The sequence below is a fragment of the Mustela nivalis genome (genome assembly GCF_964662115.1).
Source record: "Mustela nivalis genome assembly, chromosome: 5".
In the NCBI taxonomy this organism is placed as follows: Eukaryota; Metazoa; Chordata; class Mammalia; order Carnivora; family Mustelidae; genus Mustela; species Mustela nivalis.
Window position 1 is genome coordinate 21,280,276 of NC_139024.1, and position 25,649 is coordinate 21,305,924.

At 40.9% G+C, this 25,649-nt stretch overlaps 1 protein-coding gene across 2 annotated transcripts; it reads right to left on the minus strand.

The window, feature by feature from the left end:
* Positions 1-3,124: 3,124 nt before the first annotated feature.
* AMD1 (adenosylmethionine decarboxylase 1) lies at positions 3,125-24,880 on the minus strand. 2 transcript variants are annotated; one of them, XM_082731986.1, is made up of 9 exons: positions 24,439-24,880; positions 10,137-10,223; positions 9,061-9,187; positions 8,378-8,480; positions 7,240-7,282; positions 6,988-7,132; positions 6,788-6,880; positions 6,553-6,708; positions 3,125-6,156 (listed from the first exon to the last, which is right to left on the minus strand). In XM_082731986.1, exons 1-9 carry the CDS (start codon positions 24,546-24,548, stop codon positions 6,016-6,018), a joined length of 1,005 nt encoding a protein of 334 aa, XP_082588112.1. In that variant the 5' UTR covers positions 24,549-24,880; the 3' UTR covers positions 3,125-6,015. The 2 variants fall into 2 exon arrangements, with proteins under 2 accessions (XP_082588112.1, XP_082588113.1); XM_082731987.1 differs by lacking the exon at positions 24,439-24,880 and adding an exon at positions 24,040-24,159.
* Between the last annotated feature and the right edge of the window lie 769 nt (positions 24,881-25,649).

Consider the following 25,649-nt stretch of genomic DNA (forward strand, 5'->3'; position numbering starts at 1 on the left):
TACTTGTACAGTAAACATATTTTTATTTAAAGATTTATTTCAAGAATGAGCAGGTGGGAGGGACAGAGGGAGAGAATCCCAAGCTGACTCCCTAGTGAGCCCATCTATCTCATGACTCTGAGATCACTACCTGAGCCAAAACCAAGACAGATGCTTAACTGAGCCATCCAGGTGCCCCTTAGAAAATTTAACACAGGGGCACCTGGGTGGCTCAGTGGGTTAAGCCTCTGCCTTCGGCTCAGGTCATGATCTCAGAGTCCTGGGACTGAGCCCCACATCCAGCTCTCTACTCAGCGGGGAGCCTGCTCCCTTCCCCCTCCCCCTGCCTCTCTGCCTAATTGTGATCTCTGTCAAATAAATAAATAAAATCTTTATAAAACAAAAGTCACATAGACATGTCCAAATGAACAACCCAGCACTCTAATTCTTGACATCCAGGTTGTTTTTACATGCAATTTTGTAGGACTACGAACACATTTTGAAAAATTTCCTCAAAACTGAAAATAGACTGTCAGATTATTCTCCTTAGGAACTATTATTCAGACTACCATCATCAAATTCGCGTTATTTTCAGAAAGCCTTGCCAGTGTTAAGATTTCATATTTCACCTCATTTTGCAGGCTTTGAGTCCCTGCAAAATGATCAGGCTGGTCAGACAGTTGAGGAGGTACCAGGAAACTACTTCAGAGAACGGGGTCAAGGACATTAAAGTGTTAATGAATGCTTTAACTTCCAGGGGTCACCTCAACTTCTTACTACCAAATGCTAAAGATGACCACTAAATAGGCAAATGTGCTATTAAGGGCGGGGAACTGAGTTGTAGATAAACACAGTTAAATAACTAAATGAATTCCCAACTTTTAGGGCAGCTGTGAAAAGGAAACATTTTATTAAAAAGACTTAGCTGAGACCACACGGTGATTAATGTGTCAGAAGGGGTGCCTGGCTGGTTCAGTCAGTAGAGTGACTCGACTTCTAGGTTGAGTTTGAGCCCCACATCGGGTGTAGAGCCTACTTTTTAAAAAGGCAGGGAGTGCGAGGAAGTGAATCTGAATGCTTATTTCTACTTGTGAAACCTTGGGCAAAGTGTTTGGGAGCCTGCTTCGTCCTAGAGTTCTATTACTAAACTCCCCCAAGAATAGGAATATGGACAGATAAAGACGGGATCATTTCATGTGTGCCGAAAGGGGGAGAGGAGGTCTGATAAAATACATCACCCATTCCTGAGAAGATGAGCAAACTATAAACAGGAAACTTTGGAAAAGGTTTCTATACATACAAACCAACAGCAAACATTCCTGATGGAGTATGCAAGGTTTCCTTCCTAAAACTGAAACAAGTAGGTGACTTTAATAGACTAGGGTAAGACTCATGCAAGCCAAACCCTCGTTGACCGAAAAGAAAGGATGTACCCCTTTAAGAATTGTTTTTATTAACATATAATGAATTATTTGCCCCAGGGGTACAGGTCTGTGAATCGTCAGGCTTACACGCTTTACAGCACTCACCACCACAGCATAAACCCTCCCCAACGTCCATCACCCAACCCCCCACGACGTACCCTCTTAAATGCCTACTTGCACTACGCTGAAGAGTACCTCCCCGAATTCTGCTCCCTAGGTGTCTCAACCTCACCTTAGCCGGTCTGCTCTGACCACCTATTTTCAACAGGTTTTATTCCTAACCAGTGTATTCTAAAGAGCTCGGCAAGGTCCTATAAAAAGACTGCAAGACTACAACTGGAGCCAAAACCAAGAGTCAGATGCTCAAGAGACTGTGCCACCCAGGCTCTTCAATAATGGAAACTGAAGGGTACCTGACTAGTCCAGTTGGTAGAAGATGGGACTCATGATCTTGGGGGTTGTGAGTTTAAGCCCCATCTCAGGTGCAGAGCTTGCCAAAACAAACAAACAACCCTGACAGGCTTGTTTTAATATTTACACAGAAATACAGGTAATCATTAAATAGTCAAAGCAGTCAAGATCTGGTCAAATGAATTTAAAAGGCACCAAAAGTAATTCAATGGAAACAGTACAAATGGTGCCAGAGTAACCGCACAATCACATGGGTGAAAACAAATTTCATTCCCTACCTCACCGCACACACAGAAACCAGAGATGGATGACAGATGTGAAAGCCAAAAATTGAGGCTTTCACAAGAAAATACCACCACTACCACTATGCGAGGCTAAGTAGATTTATCGACAGGAAAAGATCCATTAAAAATGTTGGTAAATCAAGACTTGAGATTAAGAATTTCTACTCATCAAGTTGCTATTAGGAAAATGAAGAGACAGAAGACTAGAAAACATTTGCAGAACACTAAATAAGGAACTTGTGTGCAAAAACAGCCAACCTAATTTAAATGTACAAAGCACTTTCGAAGTCCACTAACGCTGGATAAAGGTATGAGAACATGTTCATTACTCACAGAAACAGATTTAACACAAGGTATCACTATACATCCAGAAGCCACAAAAACACTTGTATGCAAATGTTCATAGCAGCTTTATTCATGTTTTCCAAAAATTGGAAACCAATAAAATGTTTAACAGAATGGATAAACACACTATAGTACATTCATATACAACGGCTCCTACTTGGCAAAAGGAATACAGGGTTCAACCTCTCAAAAACCTCATATCCAATGAAAAGCTCTGAGTATATACCTTGATTCAATTAATGTAAAGTTTGAGTGGGGCAGGGTCCCCAGTGGAACCCCATGCTATGGTGAAAAAAATCGGAAAAGTAGTTAGCTAGGGGGTGGAAGTAGACGAAGTTGCTGAATTAGACTTTTGTCCCAATATGGCTGTGCACTAAGAAATGTATCCACTTTCTGGAACTATAGTTAAGATTTGCATATTCAACTTTGTAAATCTTCCCTAAAAAAGATATACGTAAATAGATGGATCTAACAGAACATAACTGAGGACAGTTTAAGGTAGAATATGAAGATTCAATGTACTATTTTGTTTAAATACTCTCCAAATGAAATGTTTAATTATAAATCTCATCTATTTTTTCAGGTACTAGCTAATCCCTGCAGAGCTCAGTTTCAAAATCTCTCACAGTAGAAGGGATAGACTCGAAAGAACAGTTTTCCATTTTAACAAGAATAAAGGGGTTTGGGGGAGGGTAGAGAAAGCCTCTAGTCTGAAGGTGAGGAGTCAGGAATTGGGAGTTATTTGGCCAGAACAATGAAAGTACGGTCCTTTACCTTTCATAGTCTAATACCACATCTGCGACTCAAGATTCTGAATCTCGTCACTTAACTGTTCCTGTAAAAGAACCTGGTGTTGACAGTATTATGTTACGTGACAACATTTTTACTTTTCTAGGACCCATCCTTTTTCACTCACATCACAGAAAATATTCTCTTATCTGCTTTTTCTGGAAAAGATCAGAGTATACATTTTTATAAGATTCCAACTTTCAGATTATTGTAGACCATGAAACTTAACCAAAATTTTGCCAAATAAATGAGATATGTACTTAACATGGCAAAAAATGATCAAGGTTTTAACTCTGTTCTAGTTAACAGAAATACCGGTGAATGAAATAAAGTGTGTTTACAACTTGTTCCTTCCCACTGCCACCAGTATGCGTCTATTCCACAATAAAGGCTGAAACACTTATCTCCAAACTTTTGGTTTAACTCCCAACTCACAAACACACTTTCTTAGTCTTACTACTTACCCTTCCTACTCTTTGATATCCAGTATACATATAGAACCCAGCTATTTCTTTGAAGCTTCAGTTATGAAACCCCTAACAAAAATGCTTAAATCTGAGTAGAAATTATTCTCCCAGGAGCTTAAAGATCTTATGTCTTCATGATTACTCTCCCAAATGTTAGAAAATAACCATCAAATATAAATTTCCTCAAATCACAAAAACTAGATGTATTTTTAAAATAGTATATATGGCCAAATACTAGACATCGACAGAAAAACTTTCTGAATGTCACTGGACAATGAATTAAGCAAACTTTTATTGAAGCTTAAATTGTAGTACAGAAATACATTTCAACTGATTTAAGTCCAACACCATGAAGAGAGAAATAATGGCACCAAAATTTTCCCTCTTCTATCATACACACTAGGATTAATTTCAATTACTATTTAATCTATAGTTTTAATTTTTCTAGGCTTTATTCCATACAAATTTGTGCAGTTTTTCAACATTAGATAGAAATCTATTAGGAGAAAAAAAAAATCAGACCTCAAGCCAACAAATGTCATCAAATATACTGGGACACTGTTCAAGAACAAAATCCACTTTGAGCACTGGTCCTCGAAACAGTACCAAAACATCAGGTACCGTGTGCTAATTACAGAATCAAACTGATCCACTGACTGAAAGTTTCTTCAATGAAACTTCGAATTAACATGCTTAAAATAAAAGTCAAAATTTATGTTCCAACCACTTGATTTCAAACCAAGTAGATTTTATGTTTAGAAACACTAAAAAAAGTGTTTCATTTATAAATACAGAAGGAACAAAAACATCACTGCATCAATCCAGAAAGAATCAAAAAAATTTTGTGAGGACAAGAATATAAAAAATTTAGTCAACTTCGGTGTTTTCTCAGCTGCTTAAATCTCGTATTTGCGAATATAGCTAAAAGATGCCAACTCCTCAAAGCCTGTATTCCCATTGACCAGTTTGGAATTTTGTCTTATGGATAGCATTCTGCTTCATTGTGTATGTCTGAATAACCTGAACGGTTCTCATTCTGGGAAGTTTCACCTGATGCTATGAAATCATGGTGAAAGCAACACCAGGAAGAGAAACAGTTCAAGTCAGAACACTATCATAATGCATGACAAAGTCAAAGAATTTAAGTCACAAGAGGACAAGGAGAGACTCCATTTTCAACCAAAGGTTATGGTATATTATGAATGAAGAGGACTGGAGATAGCCACTAAAGTAAAAGTTAAGGTGAGCGGACTTACAACCTTTTTTCTTAATTTCTTTGCTAATAAACTTAAGTGGTACAATTATACACATACTTACTAGCAAGTTACTGAATGCACGGTACTCATGAGAAGCTAATCTCATTTAATGGGAACACAGAATGGCATAGTTTCTGGAACAGTTCTGCCAGTATACCCTAATATAAATGGATGTGTTGTCCTTGCTCATCAATAGGTTTATTTCTGTCACTATCTCCCAGAAGAGCCCATGTCAATATAAAAGGAAGCTAAACTCTCTTGACTTTAAAAAGAAAATTAAGCCCAGGGTCCACTCTCCCTTCCCCCTCCCGGGTATAAGATTAGTATAAACCCACAGTGTAACAGTGTATTGCTTTATTGGGGGGGGGGGGGGGGTGTTTGGGAGGCAAGACACCATGATGAGAACAAAATCAATTAAAGGAAGTACAGGTACAGGAAGCAATAATGTTAAAATAGTAAGACACAAAATGGAAAACTGCAATCATTTTCTTAAGAGGACTTGACTCGTGGAAGATAAACTTTAATCGCTGTTGCAAAAAACATCTGTATGAAATAGAAACTGGTTTCAGTAATATCAGTAGAGAATATGTCCTAGAAAGTGGAGGTAACTGGATGTAAAATCCTGGCAGCAATTTAATAGAACAGTCCCAGATGATTAGGCTGAGGCCAACACCTAATGAGGACGAAAGCCTTGTCTGTGGGGAATTTTGGATGAGACCTGGAGAAATATTACACTGTGCGTAAACCAAATTGAATTGTTCTCACAAGTGTTGTAAAGTTTCATATAGTAAAAGTTTTTTTCTACATGCACTTCAATTTCACAGCAAGAGTGGCATAGGATACCTAAACACAGAAGAGAGCATTCATGCAAGATATCTAACTCCTTGATATAATAATGCATACAATTCAAAATGATTACACTATCATTACATCTAGGGCTTTCTGCAGCTACAAGGTGGTGGTTATGGAAAGCATGGCCTCCGATATCAATATCTAAAAAGCAGCCACCACCTCCTTCTATGTGTGTTCTCTTTTTGCGTTTTTTCTTCATTTTTATTAATCAACTCTGCTGTTGTTGCTGCTTCTTAGCAAAACTGGTAAAAACAAAATTGTAATCATTGAACATAGCGCTCTGGCAATCAAGACGTTTAAAGCCGTCAATCTTCTGGGGTGAAGAAAGCACTGTGCGACATTTAGAACTCTGGGGAAAAAAAATTAAACATTAGCTGTTTCCAATCTGAACAAATATTTTCAAACAAAACAGCCACTTAGTAATAAGTATGTAAGACTACTGTCTGAAGAAAAACTATGGCATTTGAGAATTTTAGCGGTCTCATGGGTGGATGGAGTGAGATATCCTATGTTATCCCCGACCTGTCCATCTACCTACAGGAAAAACAAGACAGAAGGAACCCATCAACTGGGCTAGATATAAAGTAAGGACCAAGTCTAATCAAAGATACAAAGCATCTCCTCTATCAGTAACCTTAATAGTAGTACTTCTAGATATCTTATATATACTATCTTAAAATACATTTGATAACATGACTATCCTTATTTCCTGAAAGATTTTATTGTCAATAATAAAACAAATTACCTGATTTACAAACAGGGTGGTCACAAATTTTCCTGGCTTGAAGACTTCCACAACTTTCCTGATCAGGTCATCATAGGAGGTCTGACTTAAGTTTGTTTCAAAGCTAACATAAGAAAATTCTGGTTCTGGAGTGATGTGAATAGTCCAATAAGTTCCCTTAAAGAAACAGTTTTATGTTAATAATAGAATGGATACTCTTGAATATTTAATAATTATTAAGAAAAGTATCACTTACATCCGATTTCATTCCATTCATTGAATACCCACAAGGATTGAAAAGTGTGGCATCAATGACAGAACCTGGTATCAGGTCACGAATTCCACTCTCCTGGGAAAGGAAAGAGTGAATTTGAAAATTTGAAATTTGAAAAATGAGAATGAGTTAAAATATGCAGTCCCCAGGAAGGATCCAGAATTATTCTTGAAACTGCTTACACGAGTGACATCCTTTGCAGTAACACCATCTTTCATGTAGAACTGGTCCATAACTGCTGGGTCAAGCTCACTCATCAGAATTTCCAGGGTCTGATCTGGCTGACTGATTACCCGAGTCTCTGGGAAATCCAAAGTATACAAGTACCTATATAGAAGTAAAAAGTAGTTTCTAAAAAAGGACAAACAGCAATTTAAAAATAAATTCTATAGGACCAAAAAAAAAAAAAGTCCATAAAACTGTGTCCAACATACCAACAGTCAGAATTCATACGTCCCATACAATATGCTGCTCCATCTGTTGAGGGAGAGAATGAAAAGTAATTTAACAGCTCCATTTGGTAGAATAGCTTTGCCCCCACCCTTCCAACGGTTAGGGTGATAGTGCTTGCCTCCTATCAGAAATGTTATCAGTGAAGCGAAGTTGAGTTCATAAATAGGCAGGCTGCCCTCTGTCATCCCTTAAAAAAACAGTTCACTAGACTATTTATTTTACTGTCATTCAGAGACATACTTCAGCTAGTGCGTTAGTCAGAGTGCTGAGAAAACTATGGCTCACTCTCCCCTAAAACTCCATTAAGGAAATGGAATTTGATCACCCATTTATCTACATTCCCAAGTAAGTACAAATAATTTTATATAATACATTCTTTTCATATTTTTGTTCCAAAGCCTCACTCAACACAGTAAATTAACTGGGAGATATTTATACTAAATTATACTCATCACTGACACAGCCCTGTATAATATCTTATTAGTGGGTAAGAATAGGATAAAAATCGGACTTTCTTTTCCATGAGGGAGGAGGGGACGGAAATCTTAGATCCTGCCCATCAGTGGTTTTGTGTGAAGTTAGTAAAATCATCCTAGGTTTTCAGCCACATCTAGAATTTAAGGGTGTTAGATTAGATAACCTTTAGTTCCCTGACCTTGAAGCTCAAGAAGCAAAGGCCTATAAATACAAGCTTAGTAAATGGAAGAAAATCTTGCCAATTTGTTTGAAGAGACACTATGATCTTACTGTGTTGATCATTTTTAAGCCAGCTCAATTCCTGAATAGAATGGCAGGCCAGAGTTTCTTAACATGGACCAGCGTCTTAGCACGAGTGTATGAAGACACTATGCATTGTTCTGGATGAAGGGAACAAAACCACTAAGATATAAATTAGAGCGAGTGGCTAGACAAAGATGATCTCTCCCTCCAGCAAGTGATCATCTTTTCAAAACCAATGACCTGATGTGCATGCACATTCTAAAATTTATAATCTTTATTGTTATTTTTATCTTAATTATAACCTACCATATTTGCATTCACTTGCTTTCACATACATAAAAAGATCTCTGAAAGGACAGACCTTCTAAGGAAACGGGTTTCAATTCTATTTAAACTCACTTGGGAAAATTGCATTAAGAAACTCTATTTCTTCCTGGAAATTCCGGTGTGGGTACCCTTGGTGAGACGGCTTCATGAAATTCTTACGAGAATAAAAGAAGCTCTGAAAAAGACAAATAACTTTATAGGTAGGATTCTATCACCTTCCCTAGTCAACAATTTTTTGCACATGTATAAAAAAATCAAATCTATAAATATTTCCTCCAATGAAATTTAACTTATTTTCCCTTTAATATGTTTAAAAGATAAGTGGTCTTTTGCTGGTCAATAAATAAAAAATAAAGGCCACTGCATCGGAGCAAGGTTCCAGACCAGCATCCATGAGAGTGTTACACAGAGCACTTGAAGCTGTTGAGAAGAATCCCAAGAAAGCATTAGAAATGCAGATCACAACTCTGAGTTTCTGGAAACTAAAAAAATACCAATCTACTCATGATGGTCACAACAACTGTTAGAGACAAGGTACATTATTTACATTATTTATTTCAGGAGCAGTTATTTAAGCTCTGAGCTTTTAAATAGGAATGGAAGCAATAATTTGAGAACATGTGTACATTTAGTTTGGAGAGTCAGTGATTACCCACCACAACTAAGCAGAAAATATACAAATTTATTTACTATGCATATGCATATTCACAGAGCCCTAACGTTTGCGGGGGGAGATTAGGTGTTTGATTACTTACTTGAATTGAATCGAACCCACTGTAATCCCTAGCAAGTTTCAACAGGGGAACCAGTGCTTTCAGCAAGAGGGTGGTACCACATGTCTTCAAAATGAAACGTCTCTTGGAGACAAACATGCTACTCTCACTGCATTTGGAAAAAGTCACAAGGTTATAATCATGTTTATGTATTACTGAGATGCAATTAATCTATTATTAGATCATTTACAATGTAAAATTTGGCTATTAGTTTTAAATGTGAAGATCTGAAGGAAGCAAAGAAAGGCACTATAGTATTCCCCTCTATTATACAGAACTCCAAATTTAAGGTTGCGGAACCCACAGAAAGGCCTTTATTAGGCATGAAACATACTAATTTATTACACAAACCCTCTTCTACTACTAAACTTTCCTCCTCACCTCATCTATCTTAGCATTATTATTTACTGAAGTCATACTTTACTTCAGCTTGTAGCACGGACTCTCACAAGTATTTCTGTAAACATTTCATTACTTCTTTTACTAGATAATAAACTCCATGAGGAAAGAAATTTGTTCTTACTCACCGTTATATTCCTAGGGCCTGGCAAATCATAAGCTTAGTAATTAACCAGGCACTTTATGCAAACATGTCAAATACCTTACCTGCAAGGCCCATTATAATATGTATAAGAAACTAACGTTTTTACTGGGGTGCCTGGGTGGCTCCATTGGTTAAGTGTCTGCCTTCAGCTCAGGTCATGATCTCAGGGTCCTGGGATGGAGCCCTGCGTCGGGCTCCCTGATTAGCAGGGTGTGTGCGTGTGTGTGTGTCGGGGGTCTGCTTCACCCTCTCCCTCTGCCCCCACCCCCAAGCAAACAAAAAACCCCAACGTTTTTATTGGATAAATTAGCTCTGTACCTATAAACATGGTGAATGGCTTTCTTCTCCTATATACTGCAGACATTTAAACTGAACATTTTGTTTTATACTATTATTTCTCAAAGTTAGATAAAAATGATTATAGTACTAGGATCCAGAAGAACAATTTGCTATTCTATGCAAAGTATGATTCAGACTGAAATGAGGTCGCTAACACCTGTTTGGCAGGACTTACCTGAGTACATAAGCTTCCTGCTTGTCAGTTTTTGTCACACTTATGATTGAACATTGCACATCCTTCAGAAGAATGTCCCACTCAGATCTATTATTCAACAACAAAAAAGACGATTAAGTCATAACAGTACTTGCCTAGGTGAATAAAAATTGTAAAGCTTTTACCATTTGGTGTTCTAACACAATTTACACCCTGTATTTTATATTTGTTGTCACATTTTTAATTAATTTATTTATTTGACAGAGAGAGAGAGAGAGAGAGAGAGAGAGAGAGAGAGAAGCAGGCTCCCTGCTGAGCAGAAAGCCCGATGCAGGACTTGACCCGAGCCAAAGGCAGCAGCTTCACCCACCGAGCTGCCCAGGCGCCCTGTTGTCACATTTTTGTTCCAGCTTCTGGGTAACATTTAATTTTATTTCAAAAGCCTACCTATATTGAACATATCCATCAATTAACAGAGAGCAAACTGGAAGGAAATTTTAAGCTACTTGCAATTTACTAAGAAAAAACAAATGACAAAATGAATAAGCCATGCACCGAGAAAATTTAAGCCCACAAACCAAGGACAATCATTACCTTTCACCAACAAGCAAGCGAAGAAGTAAGTCAAAATGAGTCTTTTTTGGTCTATCAAATATTCTTTTGTATTAAAAATCAAGCACAGGGACACCTGGCTGGCTCAGCCAGTAGAGCATGCAGCACTATCTCAGGGCTGTGAATTCAAGCTCCATGTTGGGTAAAAGGTAACTTAAAAACAAAACAAAAAACAAAAACAAACAAAAAAAAAAACCCACAAAAAACACAAAAACAAAACCCCACAAGCATAGTACCAGTCAATCCTGCTAGCATTTTGTGCCTGCTTCATCATTTTCTTTATTTTTCTTTCTTTCTTTTTTTTAAAGATTTTATTTCTTTAGCTGTCAGAGAAGAGTGAGCACAGGCAGAGGCAGAGGGAGAAGCAGGCTCCCCGCTGAGCAAGGAGCCTGATATGGAACTCGATCCCAGGATGCTGGGATCATGACCTGAGCCGAAGGCAGCCGCTTAACCCACTGAGCCACCCAGGCATCCCACTTCATCAATTTCTAGAAGAAATTATATGACTAATCACAGAAGGCCATAATTCCTATGTTGGATAAATTGGTTAAATTGAATAGTACTGAGACCTACCTGAAAAAACTTAGATTAGTTAGGCTTGCTAATGATTTCAAGATTTTATTTATTTATTTGAGAGACAGCGCACGCTCAAGTGCACATGAAGGGGGGTGGGTAGGTCAGAGGGAGAAGCAGACTCCCTGATGAGCCAGAAGGAGTACAATGCAGGACTGATCCTGGGACTCCAGGAGTTTTTAAAATTTATTTTTCATTTTGGGGGTACTTGGGTAGTTCAGTTGGTTAAGCATTCTGCCTTTGGCTCAGGTTGTAATTCCAGGATCCTGGGATTGAGCCTTACATTCCATTCCCTCCTCAGCAGGGAGCCTGCTTTTCCCTCTCCAGCTCCCCCTGCTTGTGCTGTCAAATAAATAAAATCTAAAAAGATTTAAATTTATTTTTACTTTGAAGAGATGGAAAGTGGGAGGAGAGGGGGGAGAAAGAGTGAGAATGATTTCAAGTAGACTCCCCACTGAGTGTGGAGACCGACATAGGGCTTGATCTCACAATCCTGAGATCATTACCTGAGCCAAAAATCAAGAGTCACACACTTAACTGACTGAAAAGCCCCTGCCAAGCAATTTTTAAGAGAGCTAATGATTAGCTCTCTTTTAAAAAGGTGCCAGCAACTGTTTATGTTAAAGAAAAAGATTTGGGGTACCTGGGTGGCTCAGTTGGTTGGGTGACTGCCTTCATGTCAGGTATGATCCTGAAGTCCCAGGATCTAGTCCCACACTGGGCTCCTTGCTCTGCCAGAAGTTGGTTTCTTCCTCTGACCCTCTCCCCTTCTCAGCCTCTCTATCTCATTCTCTCTCAAAGAAATAAATAAAATCTTTAAAGAAAAAAAATACACAATAGAATGGGCCATATCTTGGCAGTTTGTTTCAAAAATTTTTAAAAAGATTTTATCTATTTACCTGATACAGACACAGCCACAGAGGGAACACAAGCAGGGGGAGTGGGAGAAGGAGAAATAGGCTTCCTGCCAAGCAAGGAGCCCGATGGGGGGTTTGATCCCAGGACCCCAGAACATTACCTGAGCTGAAGGCAGATGCTTAATGACTGAACCACCCAGGCGCCCTGTTTCAAGTTTTTTAAATTGTGCAATTTGTTGTTAAGGAAGAAAAAAAGTTACAATTAAGATGCAGTTCTGAGCAACACGAACTGTCATTTTAATCCTCCTATTGTAGGTGGTCATGCAATAGCTTGGCCTTTCCTATTTCTAAGACTCAAAGTTCACTAATGTATGAACATTTCAGAACCCACTGTATTTCAATTCCACAAATGATATCTTTAATGAAAAAAAAAAAAAAAAGGAATAATGGGGCTCTAAAAGAAGCTATTGCTTTTCTACTTTGTGACATTTCTTTTTTTTAAAAGATGCTCTTTATTTATTTGACATAAAGTGAGACGGAGAGCAAAGCCAGGGGAGCAGGAAAGGGAAAGGGAGAAGCAGGTTCCCCGCTGAGCAGGGAGCCTGATGAGGGGGGGCTCGATCCCAGGAACCTGAGCTGAAGGCAGCCGCTTTAACCGACAGACCCACTCAGGTGGCCAACTTTGTGACATTTCTTGCAATTAATTGTCTCTGGGCTTGGTTTCTTTATATCTGGCCGGCAATTAAAACCTACTTCACACGACCGATAAAGATTAAATTACATAATGCATACAAAATTTACCTACCGGATGGAAAGAATTTAAGCACTGGATACGTAGGTAAGTAATAAAATTACGGGGTCTTTCTTTAGAGCTTATCTAATTCAGATTTTACCTAATAACTTCTCACTAGAATTCAGCACTCTTGTAAATATTCACTTCCACCCACTGGAAACGCTACCTCCTCAGTTATATTCACTATTCATGCAGACTCCTTCACCCCGTTTTAACTGACATACATCACTCTAAGCTTAAGGTACACAGCACAATGGTTTGTCTTACACATCTGTGAAATGATTACCACAGGAAGTTTACTTAGGATCCTTCATCTCACATCTACAATAAAAAAAGAAAGCAAAGGGGCGCCTGGGTGGCTCAGGGGGTTAAAGCCTCTGCCTTCGGCTTAGGTCATGATCCCAACGTCCTGGGACAGAACCCCGCATCCAGCCCAGCCCTGCATCGGGCTCTCTGCTTCATCAGGAAGCCTGCTTCCTGCCCCCCTGCCTACTTGTGATCTCGTCAAATAAATAAATAAAATCTTAAAAAAAAAAAAAAAAAAAAAAAAGCAAGCAATAAAAGAAAACCTTCCCACTATGAGAACTCTTGCGATTTTATTCTCTTAACTTTCACTCATAGAGCAGTGTTAACAACAATAGTATATTAAGACTTTCAGTAATGCTCTGTAACTTTTTCTTTTTTGAACTTTTCCTCTGGATTTAAAAGCTGTTTTGCTTTTTCATTTGCTTTGGTTTTCTATGCATTAATTTATCCTCAGATGTTCCCCCAACTGTTTCCTTTCAACATTTGAGTGATTTTTGGCCAAGATTAGGATACTAAGACTTAGCTAGTCAGAAAGTCTATACACATGGACAGGGCTTGTTTACTGTGGGCCTCTATACAGGGTACTGGGGAACTCCCTCCTTAGCACTATCTTTTTTTTTTTTAAAGTTATTTCCTGGGCAAACACTGGATAAACAGATTATCCAAACATTCCATTCTCTTGCCTAGAGAACATTCAGATTTCTGGTAGGCAAAAGAGGGTAAAGAGCTAAGGACCTCATTCATTAGAAGCTTTTATTCTTTGTTTTCAGTATAGTCACTCTACCCTTCAACACTACCTGGTCCCCTCACTTCAGAGATCTTTTTGTACTCCCAAAGAATAAATTATTATCTAATGTTCAGTTCTCTTGGCATCCCCCTTTCCATCTGACTCAGACAAATTTTATAATATAAAGACAATTAGAAGAACAGCTGAAATACACAAAACACACACTGATGAATATACAGGTAACTACCTCTATCCCCATTTTCTGTATTTCAGTCACATGGGGCTTTTCCACCAACTGTTTTCTCCCTAGAAACAGGGCACCATAAATTTATTCACCCAAATTAAGCCAAACAAGAGTGAAAGAAACAACTCATATACTTTGTTCTGGGTGCTGCTGGAATGGATTTCACCCTACCTACAATCTGTCCTCAGCACCCTTCTTCTAGCTCAAGTCACCTCACTATTCCCACCAAGGATCTTTTCATGAAAAGATTTTAATATTCAGCTTACCAAAGCATTTTATTTGTGTGGCTATTTTGGTATTCATGCAAATCCCACAAAAGTCATTCCATGTAGTTAGGGAGTTTGTGTTTTATTGTTTTTATCTGCAGTGACTAGCCTAGTTCAAAAGAGGCCCTGAAGTAAGTATTTGCTGAATCTGGCAATAATTATTCTGATTAAATCTTACGGACATTTGGGAAATAACGAACAGCCTTAAAACTTTTGTTTTTTGTTATTTTTAAAAGTAATCTCTGGGGCTTGAACCCACAACCAAGATCAAAAGTTGCATGCTCTGACCGAGCCAGTCAGGCGCCCCGAACAGCCTTACAATTTTTAAATCTAAAATTGTTACATGCTCCTATACTGTTTGGGACCTGTGGGACTATTTGCTGCCCCCAATCTTTTTGCCGTGTTCAAAATGTTCAGAATGGATAATTCCTACTGATCTTCAAGTTCACTCACTCGTCTGTCATCTCCAGTCTACTAGAGCCTGCCCAGGAAACTTTTTATTTCAGTAGTTATTTCCCGGTTCCATCTTCTATTTCTCTAAGACTTTGTCTTTTCCTTTTAAGAGTGTTCACTCTTCTTATAGAATGGTTATGGAAAGCTGTTTGTAAAGCTTTACCTACAATCACCTTGAGGTTGTCTTTTTCCTTTCAGGGATGCTGAAAACTTCTCATTCATAAATTGAGGAATTTACGATTGCATCCTGAACATTTTGATCATGTTATATAATTTTAAATTTTGTTTAAATCCTGAGGAGCATGTTGATTTTTAAAAGTTTTAGCAGGCAGTTGGAATGCTTAGGTTCAGTTTTTTATCCAGCTTCTCTGGGTTATGTTATGGTTCCAGTTTAGTTATGAAAGCCATTGCCATGGTATTCAGATCTGTCCTGCTTTTGTGTCACCCAATGGCCAGACTGGGACTTCAAGGTGATCTATCAGTTTTCAAAAGCTTTTGATATACTGTTTATGACCCGATCTATACAGGAGCAGCTCAGTGGTGTTTATATAAATCTTTATGGGATCACTTACTTCACCTCTCTCCTTCCCATAATCTTGCTGACAATTTCTGGTTTGGGGTGGGGGGGGCCCCGATTCTTGGGTCCTCTGGCTAGAAACCCAAGGCTTTAGTTTATCTACCTGAAGTAGGCTGCCTGTGACTATCTGTAACTTGGGCTACAAAAAGGGGGAAAAAAAAAAGAGCAGTAGGAATATCCATGATGCTCTTCACTCTTGGGACCACAGTGCCTCTGGTCAAAAAGCAGTTCCCCCTCCTAAACCCAGAGTGTTAGGCATCTGTCTGGCCACCACAACTGTTACAGGGCTGCCTGTGCAGTGGGCAGAACACACACACACACACAGCAAAGCAATAAAAAAACAAAAAAGGGATTTTCCTTACTCTGACCCAAAGGAGCCAGCCCCCTTTCCTTCTCTGCGGACCAGAAAAAGAGGACCTCTCCTGGAACCACTTTTGTCTGAAACTAGTGTGCAGTTACTAGCTTCTGGCAGCTTTTCAGACGACCCCAAGAGATAACCAAAGACGGGGCGGGAGGGAGCAGGGGTGGGGTGGGAAAGAAATAGGAAATCAGTTGTTTCAGTGGTATTTTGAGTTATGGTTTCCTTCAATTCACCTGCCAACATTTACTTTTCAAAGTCCTCAGCTGTCCCATGCATTCTGCCCAAGGTTTCTAGTAAATCCAAGAGACAGCAGTGTGCTTATTCCATCTTGAGGGAAACCAAAATGCTCCTGCACTCATTTACCATTAGTTAATAAATTTTGCAACCAAACTCTTCCTCATCTTAAAATCAATTAATCAATCAATCAATCAATCAATCCTCGGGGCACCTGGGCAGCTCAGGGGGTTAAGCCTCTGCCTTCAGCTCAGGTCATGATCTCAGGGTCCTGGGATCAAGCCCCATGTCAGGCTCTCTGCTCAGCAGGGAGCCTGCTTCCCTCCCTCTCTTTGCCTGTCTCTCTGCCTACTTGTGATTTCTCTCTCTCTCTGTCAAACAAATAAATAAATAAAATCTTAAAAAAAAAAAAATCCTCTAGTATTTTTTCCGAAGTCACAGTATTAAAGAATGCAGCTGCTTTAAAACACCTTAAAACACAACTAAATGATCAACCAAAAAGACAGCACCAGGAGAACCAATAGGCTGGAAAAAAGAATAAAGCCAGTAGCAATATGTGAGAGAAAACCGAAAAAGCCAATACAATGCTATACATGTATATAAAGAGAAAGTTGAAAAACCAACATCAAAAACAGCAGAGAATTTCAGCTTATTATTTTATCACATTTTTTTTTTTTCAGGAAAATAAGCCTCCTTTTGCAAATAAAGCTTTACGGGATCATAACCACACCCAAATCATGGTAAGCATCCCCCTCTCCAAAATAGGATGCTCTTTACCACCAACAGCACACGGACTGAATAATACTAGGTCACCATGCCAGAAAGCAAAACATTAACAGTATAGTGTATTTTAAGTTTTCTTAAAGAATCTGTGGTTTAATAAAAACATAGTTAAGCTGAAACATTTACAAGGGAAAAGATACAACTAAGATGACAGACTTCTAGGTCATGTGATTCAACAAAACCCAAAATGGACAAATGACCTTCAATAAAGGTGCCACGAGTACAAAATTGGGGGGAGGTAGGGAGCCATGAACAGTGGTAAGAAAAATGGATGTCTACACAAAAGAATGAGGTTGTCTCCTCTCCTTACACCATCTACAAAATATAATTGATACATTAAAGACCAAAATTAAGACCAACCTAGGACATAGGGGAAAGCTTCAGGACACTGATCTGGTAATGCTTTCTGGGATAGGACACAAAAAAGCACAGCCAAAAGGACAAAAGCAAACAAAAGGGACTACACTACACCAAACTTAACTTTTGCACATCATAGGAAAGTACTAAAAGTAGAAAATACTTGTAAATCATATAGGTGATAAAAGGTAAATATCCAGAACATTTAAGGAACTTCCCCAAGAGCAAAAACAAATAACTCAATAGGGCACATGGCTAGTTAAGTAGGTGGGAGTGTGGGACTCTTAAAATGGGGTTGGGAGTTTGAGCCCCACGTTGTTTACAGAGGTTACTTAAAAACCTTAAAATAACTAACTAAATAAATTAACCCCATTAAAAAACTGACAAAGGACTTTAACAGTTTTCTAAAAACAGCCAACAAGCATATGTAAAGATGCTCAACATCACATAGTTAAGAGAAATGCCAATCAAAACCATGAAATAACACCTCACATCCATTAGAATGTCTACTATTAAAAATACAAGTTTTGGCAAAGATGTGGAGAAATTTTAACATCTGAGCATCACTGGTGAAAGTATCAAACAGTAAAGCCATTACAGAAAACAGTATGGACATTCCTCAAAACCTTGAAGACAGAATTTCCATATGACTGATCTAGCAATTCCATTTTGGGTACACATCCAAAAGAATTCAAAAAAATGTCTGGAAGAGGTATTTGTACACCTGTGTTGTTGTTCACAACGGTCAGGAGATGGAAGCAACCTAAATGTCTACCAAAGGATTACTAGATAAATAAATTATTATATATACATACAACATGGATGAATCTTGAGAACCTTCAAATAAGCTACATGAAATAAGCCACTCATGGAAGGACAAATACTGACTGTATGATTCCATTTATGAAGTACTCACACTCCTATGAAGTATCTAATAAAGCAGTCAAAATCCTAAAGGAAGATGGTCGCCAAGGACTTAGGGAAGAGGAAAGGGGCAATTAATGGGTCTAGTTTCAGTTTTGTAAGATGAAAAAGTTCTAGAGACCTGTTGCACAGCAATGTGACTATACTTAGAATACTATTCACTTAAAAATGGTTAAAAATGTTAGTCTTTTTTTTTTTTTTTAAAGATTTTATTTATTTGAGCGTGCACATACAAGCAGGATGAGCAGCCGGCAGAAGCAGGCTGCTTGTGGGATCACACAACGCCAAGATCATGAACAACTGAGCCACCCAGGAGTTCCAGTGTTCAGATTCTTTCAAATCACAGTTTTACAAAGTAAATGTCTATGGGAACAATGCTGCTGGCAGGTGGAAGAAATCCGTGAGAGTAATCACTCTCATCACCTGATGAGTTGGATCCTTGGTAGAACATACCAGTAGGTCAGTAGGTCAGATCCTGTAGGTCAGACATGCTGCAAATGGTGCCCATAAATTTGCATTTAAAAGGCTTCCATGGGAATAAAAACTGCTGGTTTCAGAGTTACCAAGTAATTTACCCGAAAGTCACACAACTACATGAAGTTTCCATGAGCTGTGACCTTAGGTAACAGCCTGATCTGTCTGTTTTAGAGACTTTTCCCTTACCACACTACATTCGTATCTTACCCAAAATATTAGTCTTTGTTTGGGTCAACAGCATCCTAAAATAGGACATCATTCTTCAGCAAAGCCTAGAGTGACCAGAAGTTAAATTGTGAGTATATACCTTTCCCTGAATTAGGGCAGTTCAGATATCCAGAAAAATACCTTCCCCTTTCATTCAAAGAAATCAACTGAAAATACACTGCTAATTTTAATTCCAGTATTAAATTCTCTATCTCAAGCTTTAAAATTTTAATCACTATTAGTATAAACACTGCTACATTCAGTTGATTATTACTTTCAATGCATACTTCTTTAAAATGAGTGCTTTGGGATAGCAGTTCAAACTTTTATGAAACTTTTGTTAAGAATGTAAGGAAGCAGGGCGCGCCTGGGTGGCTCAGCGGGTTAAAGCCTCTGCCTTCGGCTCAGGTCATGATCCCAGAATTCTGGGATGGAGCCCTGCATCGGGCTCTCTGCTCAGCGGGGAGCCTGCGTCCTGCTCTCTCTCTCTCTGCCTGCCTCTCCGCCTGCTGGTGATTTCTGTCAAATAAATAAATAAAATCTTAAAAAAAAAAAAAAAAAAAAAGGAATGTAAGGAAGAAATTCAATATCAAGATTTCTAACTTCAAAACATTTACGAAAAAAAACCCCATTTACACTAAAAAGGTTTCTTGGCAATAGGTTGTAAATTTCTTCAATGTAAAATCACTGATACTCTGCAATGATGTGGTTAAGCAAGGCAGGAGTTCTGGGAAAGTTAATGTTGAAGTGTAAATTACAATCTTTCCAACTGCCCCCAATCCTTTACTAAAAATTAAATTTTAGCTCACAAAATTTCAGGAGAAAAAGAGCCAAAACATCCCACTAATCCTAAATGTCTTTTCCAACATGAACACTATAGATTCCAGTTTTTATGGTTTCACAGTAAGTGTGCAAATAATACACCTCTAACCTTCCCACAGTTAATATTTATTCTCTTCACCTCCACTACAATTTCCCATCTGAATGCACGTCATTACTATGAATAGTCTCTCAGAGTTACGAATTCAAAAACAAAAATCTTTCTTCTCAGGAAAATTTCTTATTTTCTAACAGACTTCCTCCCCATAGCTGCCATTTCCTATAACATAAAAGGCTTTTGTTTGGTCCAACAACCCTAAGACCTTTTAATATATGATCACTGATTTCTGTTCACGTCCTTTTGAAATCTGAAAAATTGCAGGTTAAACCTAATGTATCACCCCTTCCTTTCACATTCAAATTCAAGTAACATGTGAAATAATTTTGGAACATTATATCATCTATTTCTTTATTCATCCTTTATTCATATGGATACACTGGACTGTAGATTCTTCTTCAACATACTGCTAACCAGTATTTTTCAACCTGAGCCACGGAAGATTTTCCATTCTTAAAATTTATTTTTATTTTTTAGGGCCTGCTGTGGGCTTCTCTCACAACCCAAGAATAAGAAGGGGCATCTGGGTGGCTTGGTTGGTTAAGTGAATGACTCGATTTCAGCTCAGGATTGCAGGGTTGTAAGATCAGGCCTGCATTGGGCTCCACGCTAAGCACGGAGCCTGCTTCATATTCTTTCTCCTCAAGGCCCCTGGGTGGCTCAGTGGGTTAAGCATCGGACTTCAGTTCGATGTCCTGGTCTCATGGTCCTGGGGATTGAGCCCTGCATTGTGCTCTGTACTTGGTGGTGGTGGGGGGGGTCTGCCTTCCCTCTCCCTCTTACCCAAATAAATAAATTAAACCTTAAAAAAAAAAAAAATTATCCCTCTGTCCCTTCTTGTACTCTCTCGAAACAACAAAAACAACTATATAATGTACACTTTGTCTCCTTTGAGAAGTTAGTAAAAAAGATTCTCAGTGTTCTGCAATTTGTTCAGATTACAAGTAAGGTAAATTCCACTAAATGGCCTACAGGAGAGTAGGAAACGTTTAACAGAGAAGTTCCAGATCAACTTAGGAGTTAGAGCTTGAAAGATGAGCCAATTTTGCTTCAAGTGCACTGTATTCCCACGTACTGCATTAAAAATAAAATTCCAGATGGAGTGCAGATCTAAATATGAAAAGCAAAATGAAATTTAGGAGGGAAAAAGAACATGTTCATTAATCTAAAATGAGCAAAGGTATCTTAAATAGGATGCAAAACTGCTAACCAGAGGGAGCTGGCTGGCTCAGTTGGTAGAGCAGGAGACTCTTGATCAAGTTCAAGCCCTATGCTGCCTATATAGGTTACTTAAAAAAAAAAAAATTAAAAAACGAAACAAAAAACCCAAAACAACAACAACAACAACAAAAAAAAAACCATAAAAACCCTAACCATTAAAGGGGATACACTGCTAAGTTGGATTACGTTAAAACTATGCAATTCTGGGGTGCTCAGATGGTTAAGCCTCTGCCTTCAGCTCGGGTCACTATCCCTGGGTCCCAGAATCAAGGTCCATTTCAGGCTCTCTGCTCAGTGGTGAGTCCGTTTCTCCCTCACTACCCCTCAGCACTGCTCATGTTCTCTCTCAAACACCTAAGTAAAATCTTAACCCCCCTCAAACAAAAGAAAACCTATGCACTTCTGTTTCTAAAGATATGACTAACAGAGTGAAAAGGGAAGCCACTGAGGGTGAAAGATATCTGTAATACACATATTAGAATTAATCCACAATATATTAAGAACTCCTACAAACTGCAAAGGCATTCAAAAAAACAAAACAAAACAAAAAACCAGGCAGCATTTCACAAAAGATACCCAAATGGTGAATAAAGATATGAAAGGATGCTCAACTCTATTAGTCTGATGGGAAGTATATACTATTATACACCCACAATAGCTAAAATTAAAAAGATAATACCACGGTGCCTGGGTGGCTCAGTGGGTTAAAGCCTCTGCCTTCGGCTCAGGACATGATCTCAGGGTCCTGGGATTGAGCCCCATGCCAGGCTCTTTACTCAGCCAGGAGTCCACTTCGCTCTCTCCTGAACCGCCCCCCCCCATCGCCTTTCGCACCCGCATGCGCTCTCTCTCTCGTAAATAAAATCTTAAAAAAAAAAAAAAAAAAAAAAAAGTTCCGGGAATGGGGGCAGATGGCCTTTAAAGGCAAACCACAAAACTGCCCCCCAAAGATGACAGTAATACTTATAGAGTAGTTACCATGTGTCAGTTTCTTAAATATTGTACTTATATTAACCCACTTAATCCTTACAGAAGACCATACAAACAGAGGTACGCCATTATTATCTTCCATTTTTTTATTATCTTCATTTTAGAAATGAGGGAACATCGAACAGCTAGTTATTAAATGCTGTCTGAATTAAAACTTATACAGCAATGTACTTAACCATTTCATTATGTTTTACTTACTAGATTATAATCCTCCTCTGGGCCCTGCAACTCCCAACTCAAGAGACTAGAGGCCAATGATCCCTCTGGCCAGGCCGTTAATTTTAGATGATTTACCTAGCATCTACTATTTGTCACGTTATTTTTTACCTCCTTGTAAATAACCTAACCTGTACATCCTTGCTTGACAGGTCACAGAGAAAAGTTGCTACCAAGGATGCCAATGGACTTCAGCTAAACTGGAACAGATTTTTCAGTTCTTACTTGCTCTATCTTCAACAGCTGAAATGTGATGTAAACTCTCAAATCTGACTTAACGAATATTTGATGTCTCTAAGACGTTGTGGCACTAAATCACAAACAAAACAATATTCTGTCCTTTAACTTTTGCCGTCATTTTAAAAGCCACATTGAGGAAGCAAAACAATTTCAGTTGCCGAAAGTACAAAGAAAAAGTGGTTCTCAAATCTTTAAAGAAGGCTTTTATAAGCCTTCCTCCCTGCTCCTTGACTCCGAATTTAACCAGAAAAGCCCAAGCTTAAATTCTGACATTTTTGTCCAAGCACTTGGAGGAAAAACCCTCTTTATTAAGAATGCAAGCTTACAAATTTAAAGCTTCCAAATATTTGAAGAGCTGAGCAAAACAGTTTATTATACATCTTATAAGACTTACGCACTAGTTAAGTCTTCTTCGTTGACAGGATTATCTAATCACAATTGTTTAATCAGACGCAAACCACCACCACCAGCAGCGAATTCTCCCCTTTGTGAAATGGAGGAAATACTAAGCTTCCCCGTTTTTTAAGTAACTGCTTCCTAGAATATTAAGTGTTTAAAGCTCAGCCTGGCACGTAGTAAAGGGCTACGTTAGACATTTTACGCGTCGCACAAAGCGTGAAAAATGAGCCCTGTCACATTTTAGCAAACAGGACGCTTTCCAGCAGGAGAATCCCTCAAGACAGACAGACTGCCTTAAAAGTCCCGGCAGCACGTGTCCGCCTGGATTCTCTTCTCCAGTTGCTTTTTGTCAGGGACGGCGGCAAGCGCAGCCCACATTCCTGAAACGCCCATTGGCCCACACCCTGGGGCCAGGCTCTTGCTCGGGCCCAGAAGCTCATTGGTCGTCGCCTCAATGAGGCAGCCGCGCCGGTTCCTCCGCGACACCGCCACACTCGCCGCACTTGTGCGCGGAGAGGCAAGCGGGGGATAGCGGTGTGAGCGCCGCGACGAAAGACCCAGCACCTTCGCAACCGGCTGCGCTTTTATCTGCGCTCGGCTTTCTCCAAACCACCAGAAGACCTCTCCTCTTCGGTGCGATCAGCCAGGCTCTCTCGCGTGACCGCCCGGGGTGGGAGGCCGGGGCCCCAGATTCCTTTGCAGGCGTAGGCACTAAAGGTATTATGTCCTGGCTCAGACGGGCCTCTAGCCCGTAAATGCAGTCAAACCTTCCAGCACCCCGCACCTCGCCCGGAACCCGCCAACGCGGTTAACAGGTTACACACCCAAGGTCAAGAGTCTCCCGGGCAAGCCTCCAGTGGGCTCCGCGGCCGTCTCCCGGGGCCACCCAGAAGGGGATTTGGTGCAGAGCACGTTAGGGCGGCGGTGGGGCCCAGCCACTGCGACACTGCTGCCGCCCAATCCCCTCCGCCCGGGTGCCACATGCTGCCAGCGCGGACCGCAGGAGGGAGGGAGGCCTGCGCGCCAGACCCTCGGTCCGAGAGCGGGGGAGCCCCCTCCTCCCGCAGCACGAGGGGAGAACCAGCCCGGCTTCGGGCTCACTCCCTCCCTCCTCGCTCCCCGAGACGGGCACGCCCAAATTAGCGCCTGACTAAGCCCGCCGAGCCACACCTGCCGGGAGGCAGCCCGCGCGGCCGCGAGACGTCCCCAACCCGGGCCCCGGACCGCCAACTCCGGAGGGGAAAGCCCGACGGCGCGGGCCCACAAACCACCCCGAGCGGCGCCGCCCGCCGCCCCGCACGCCGCGCGGGGGACGTTACCTGAGCACGCGGCGCGCCGGCCTCCTCCCCTCCCCCCGGGCAGCGCCCGGCTCAGCAACGGCGACGGGAGGAGCCGGCTCGTGCCCCGCGTGGACGCGGCCGCCCCCCCCCCCAACATCGCAGCCCCACCAGAGCCACCGAAACGAGCCCCACCCGGGGACGTGCCCCCACCTGAAGGCTGCGGGCACTCGGCCCCCGCCCCCCGCCCGCGGCTGAAGCCTTCGAGGCGACGACAGCCCCCAGCACCCACCTGGGGATGGTGCGAAGATCTCCAGATCCTTGGTTTGCGTCGGGCTGCTGCCTGGAGAACCAAACCTCCAGAAGCTTCTCGGTCCCTTCGAAAAAATGTGCAGCTTCCATCACCGTGAGACTAGCGAACAACCAACAACCACAGAAAATCAACTAAATTAAATCTCTTCTCCCGCCGCTGCCGCCGCCGCTGCGGATTGTTCCAGCTGTGTTACTAAAGTTCAGGTTCCTCTTTTTTTTTGCTATAATTTTATATTAACTTTTTTTAAAAAAAAGGATTAATAAAATTTTCCCGGCTTTTTTTGTGAGCGAAAGTTGAACGTGAGTCTGTTGGAAATAGAGGCAGATACAGTTCAGTCTCTTGTAGTCCGCTGTTTCCCCGTTAGAGAGAGTAGAGCGAGCGCTAGCTAATGTCGCCGGCCATACTGTGGAAGCGAGAGCGCTGCGTGAGCACCGCATTTATATACTCCGTCTCCCCCGAAAGGCCAGGAAGTGACGCAGCAGCCCGCCCCTGAGGCTCATTGCTGCTGCCGCCTGTCAATCAACAGCCGCGAGTTGCGGCTGGCTGGCGGCCCGCCTGCCGGGAGCGCGGGGAGATACCCGCCGCGCTGCGGTTCGGGTTCGCGCTGTCCCCTAGGCGGGAGACGGCGCTGTGTGGTCCGGCTGGGGTTTAGAAACCTGAGGTCGAATGCAGAATGGGTGGAGAGAACGGGGAGGGAGTGAGGAAAGGCTGCGCCGCGCTGCGTTAAACAACTGATTAGCAGAGAACATGGGTGGATCCTTAGGAAGGGTTGGCGGGGTTCGGCGGGGGCGGTGGCCACTGCTGGGATGGCGTGGTGGTTTTGATCCTGTGCAGTTCACCGCGATTGCTGAGGTACTTGGCCATTCTCTAAAGTGCGTTTCCCCCAAGGCGAAAGAAGCCACGCATTAAAACTCAGTATTTGTCCGTGACTCACATGTTGCTAAGGGTCGGATTAGAAGGCACTTTAATTCTGCTGGTGCCTTAGCTGCTGTACGAGTAAACGCAATTCTCGACTCGTTTACACAATAGCCAGAAGCGTTGTCTCCCCATTTAAAAAGAGAAAAGCAACGTGGCGCCCAGCCTCGGAGGGCTCCGGCTCTACCTACTTCCCACCATGTGGCTCGCCAAGCATTGGAGTTGGTCGAGTGCGGCAGCTGCCGTGAAAGCCCTGGCAATTCCGTGCTCGATTA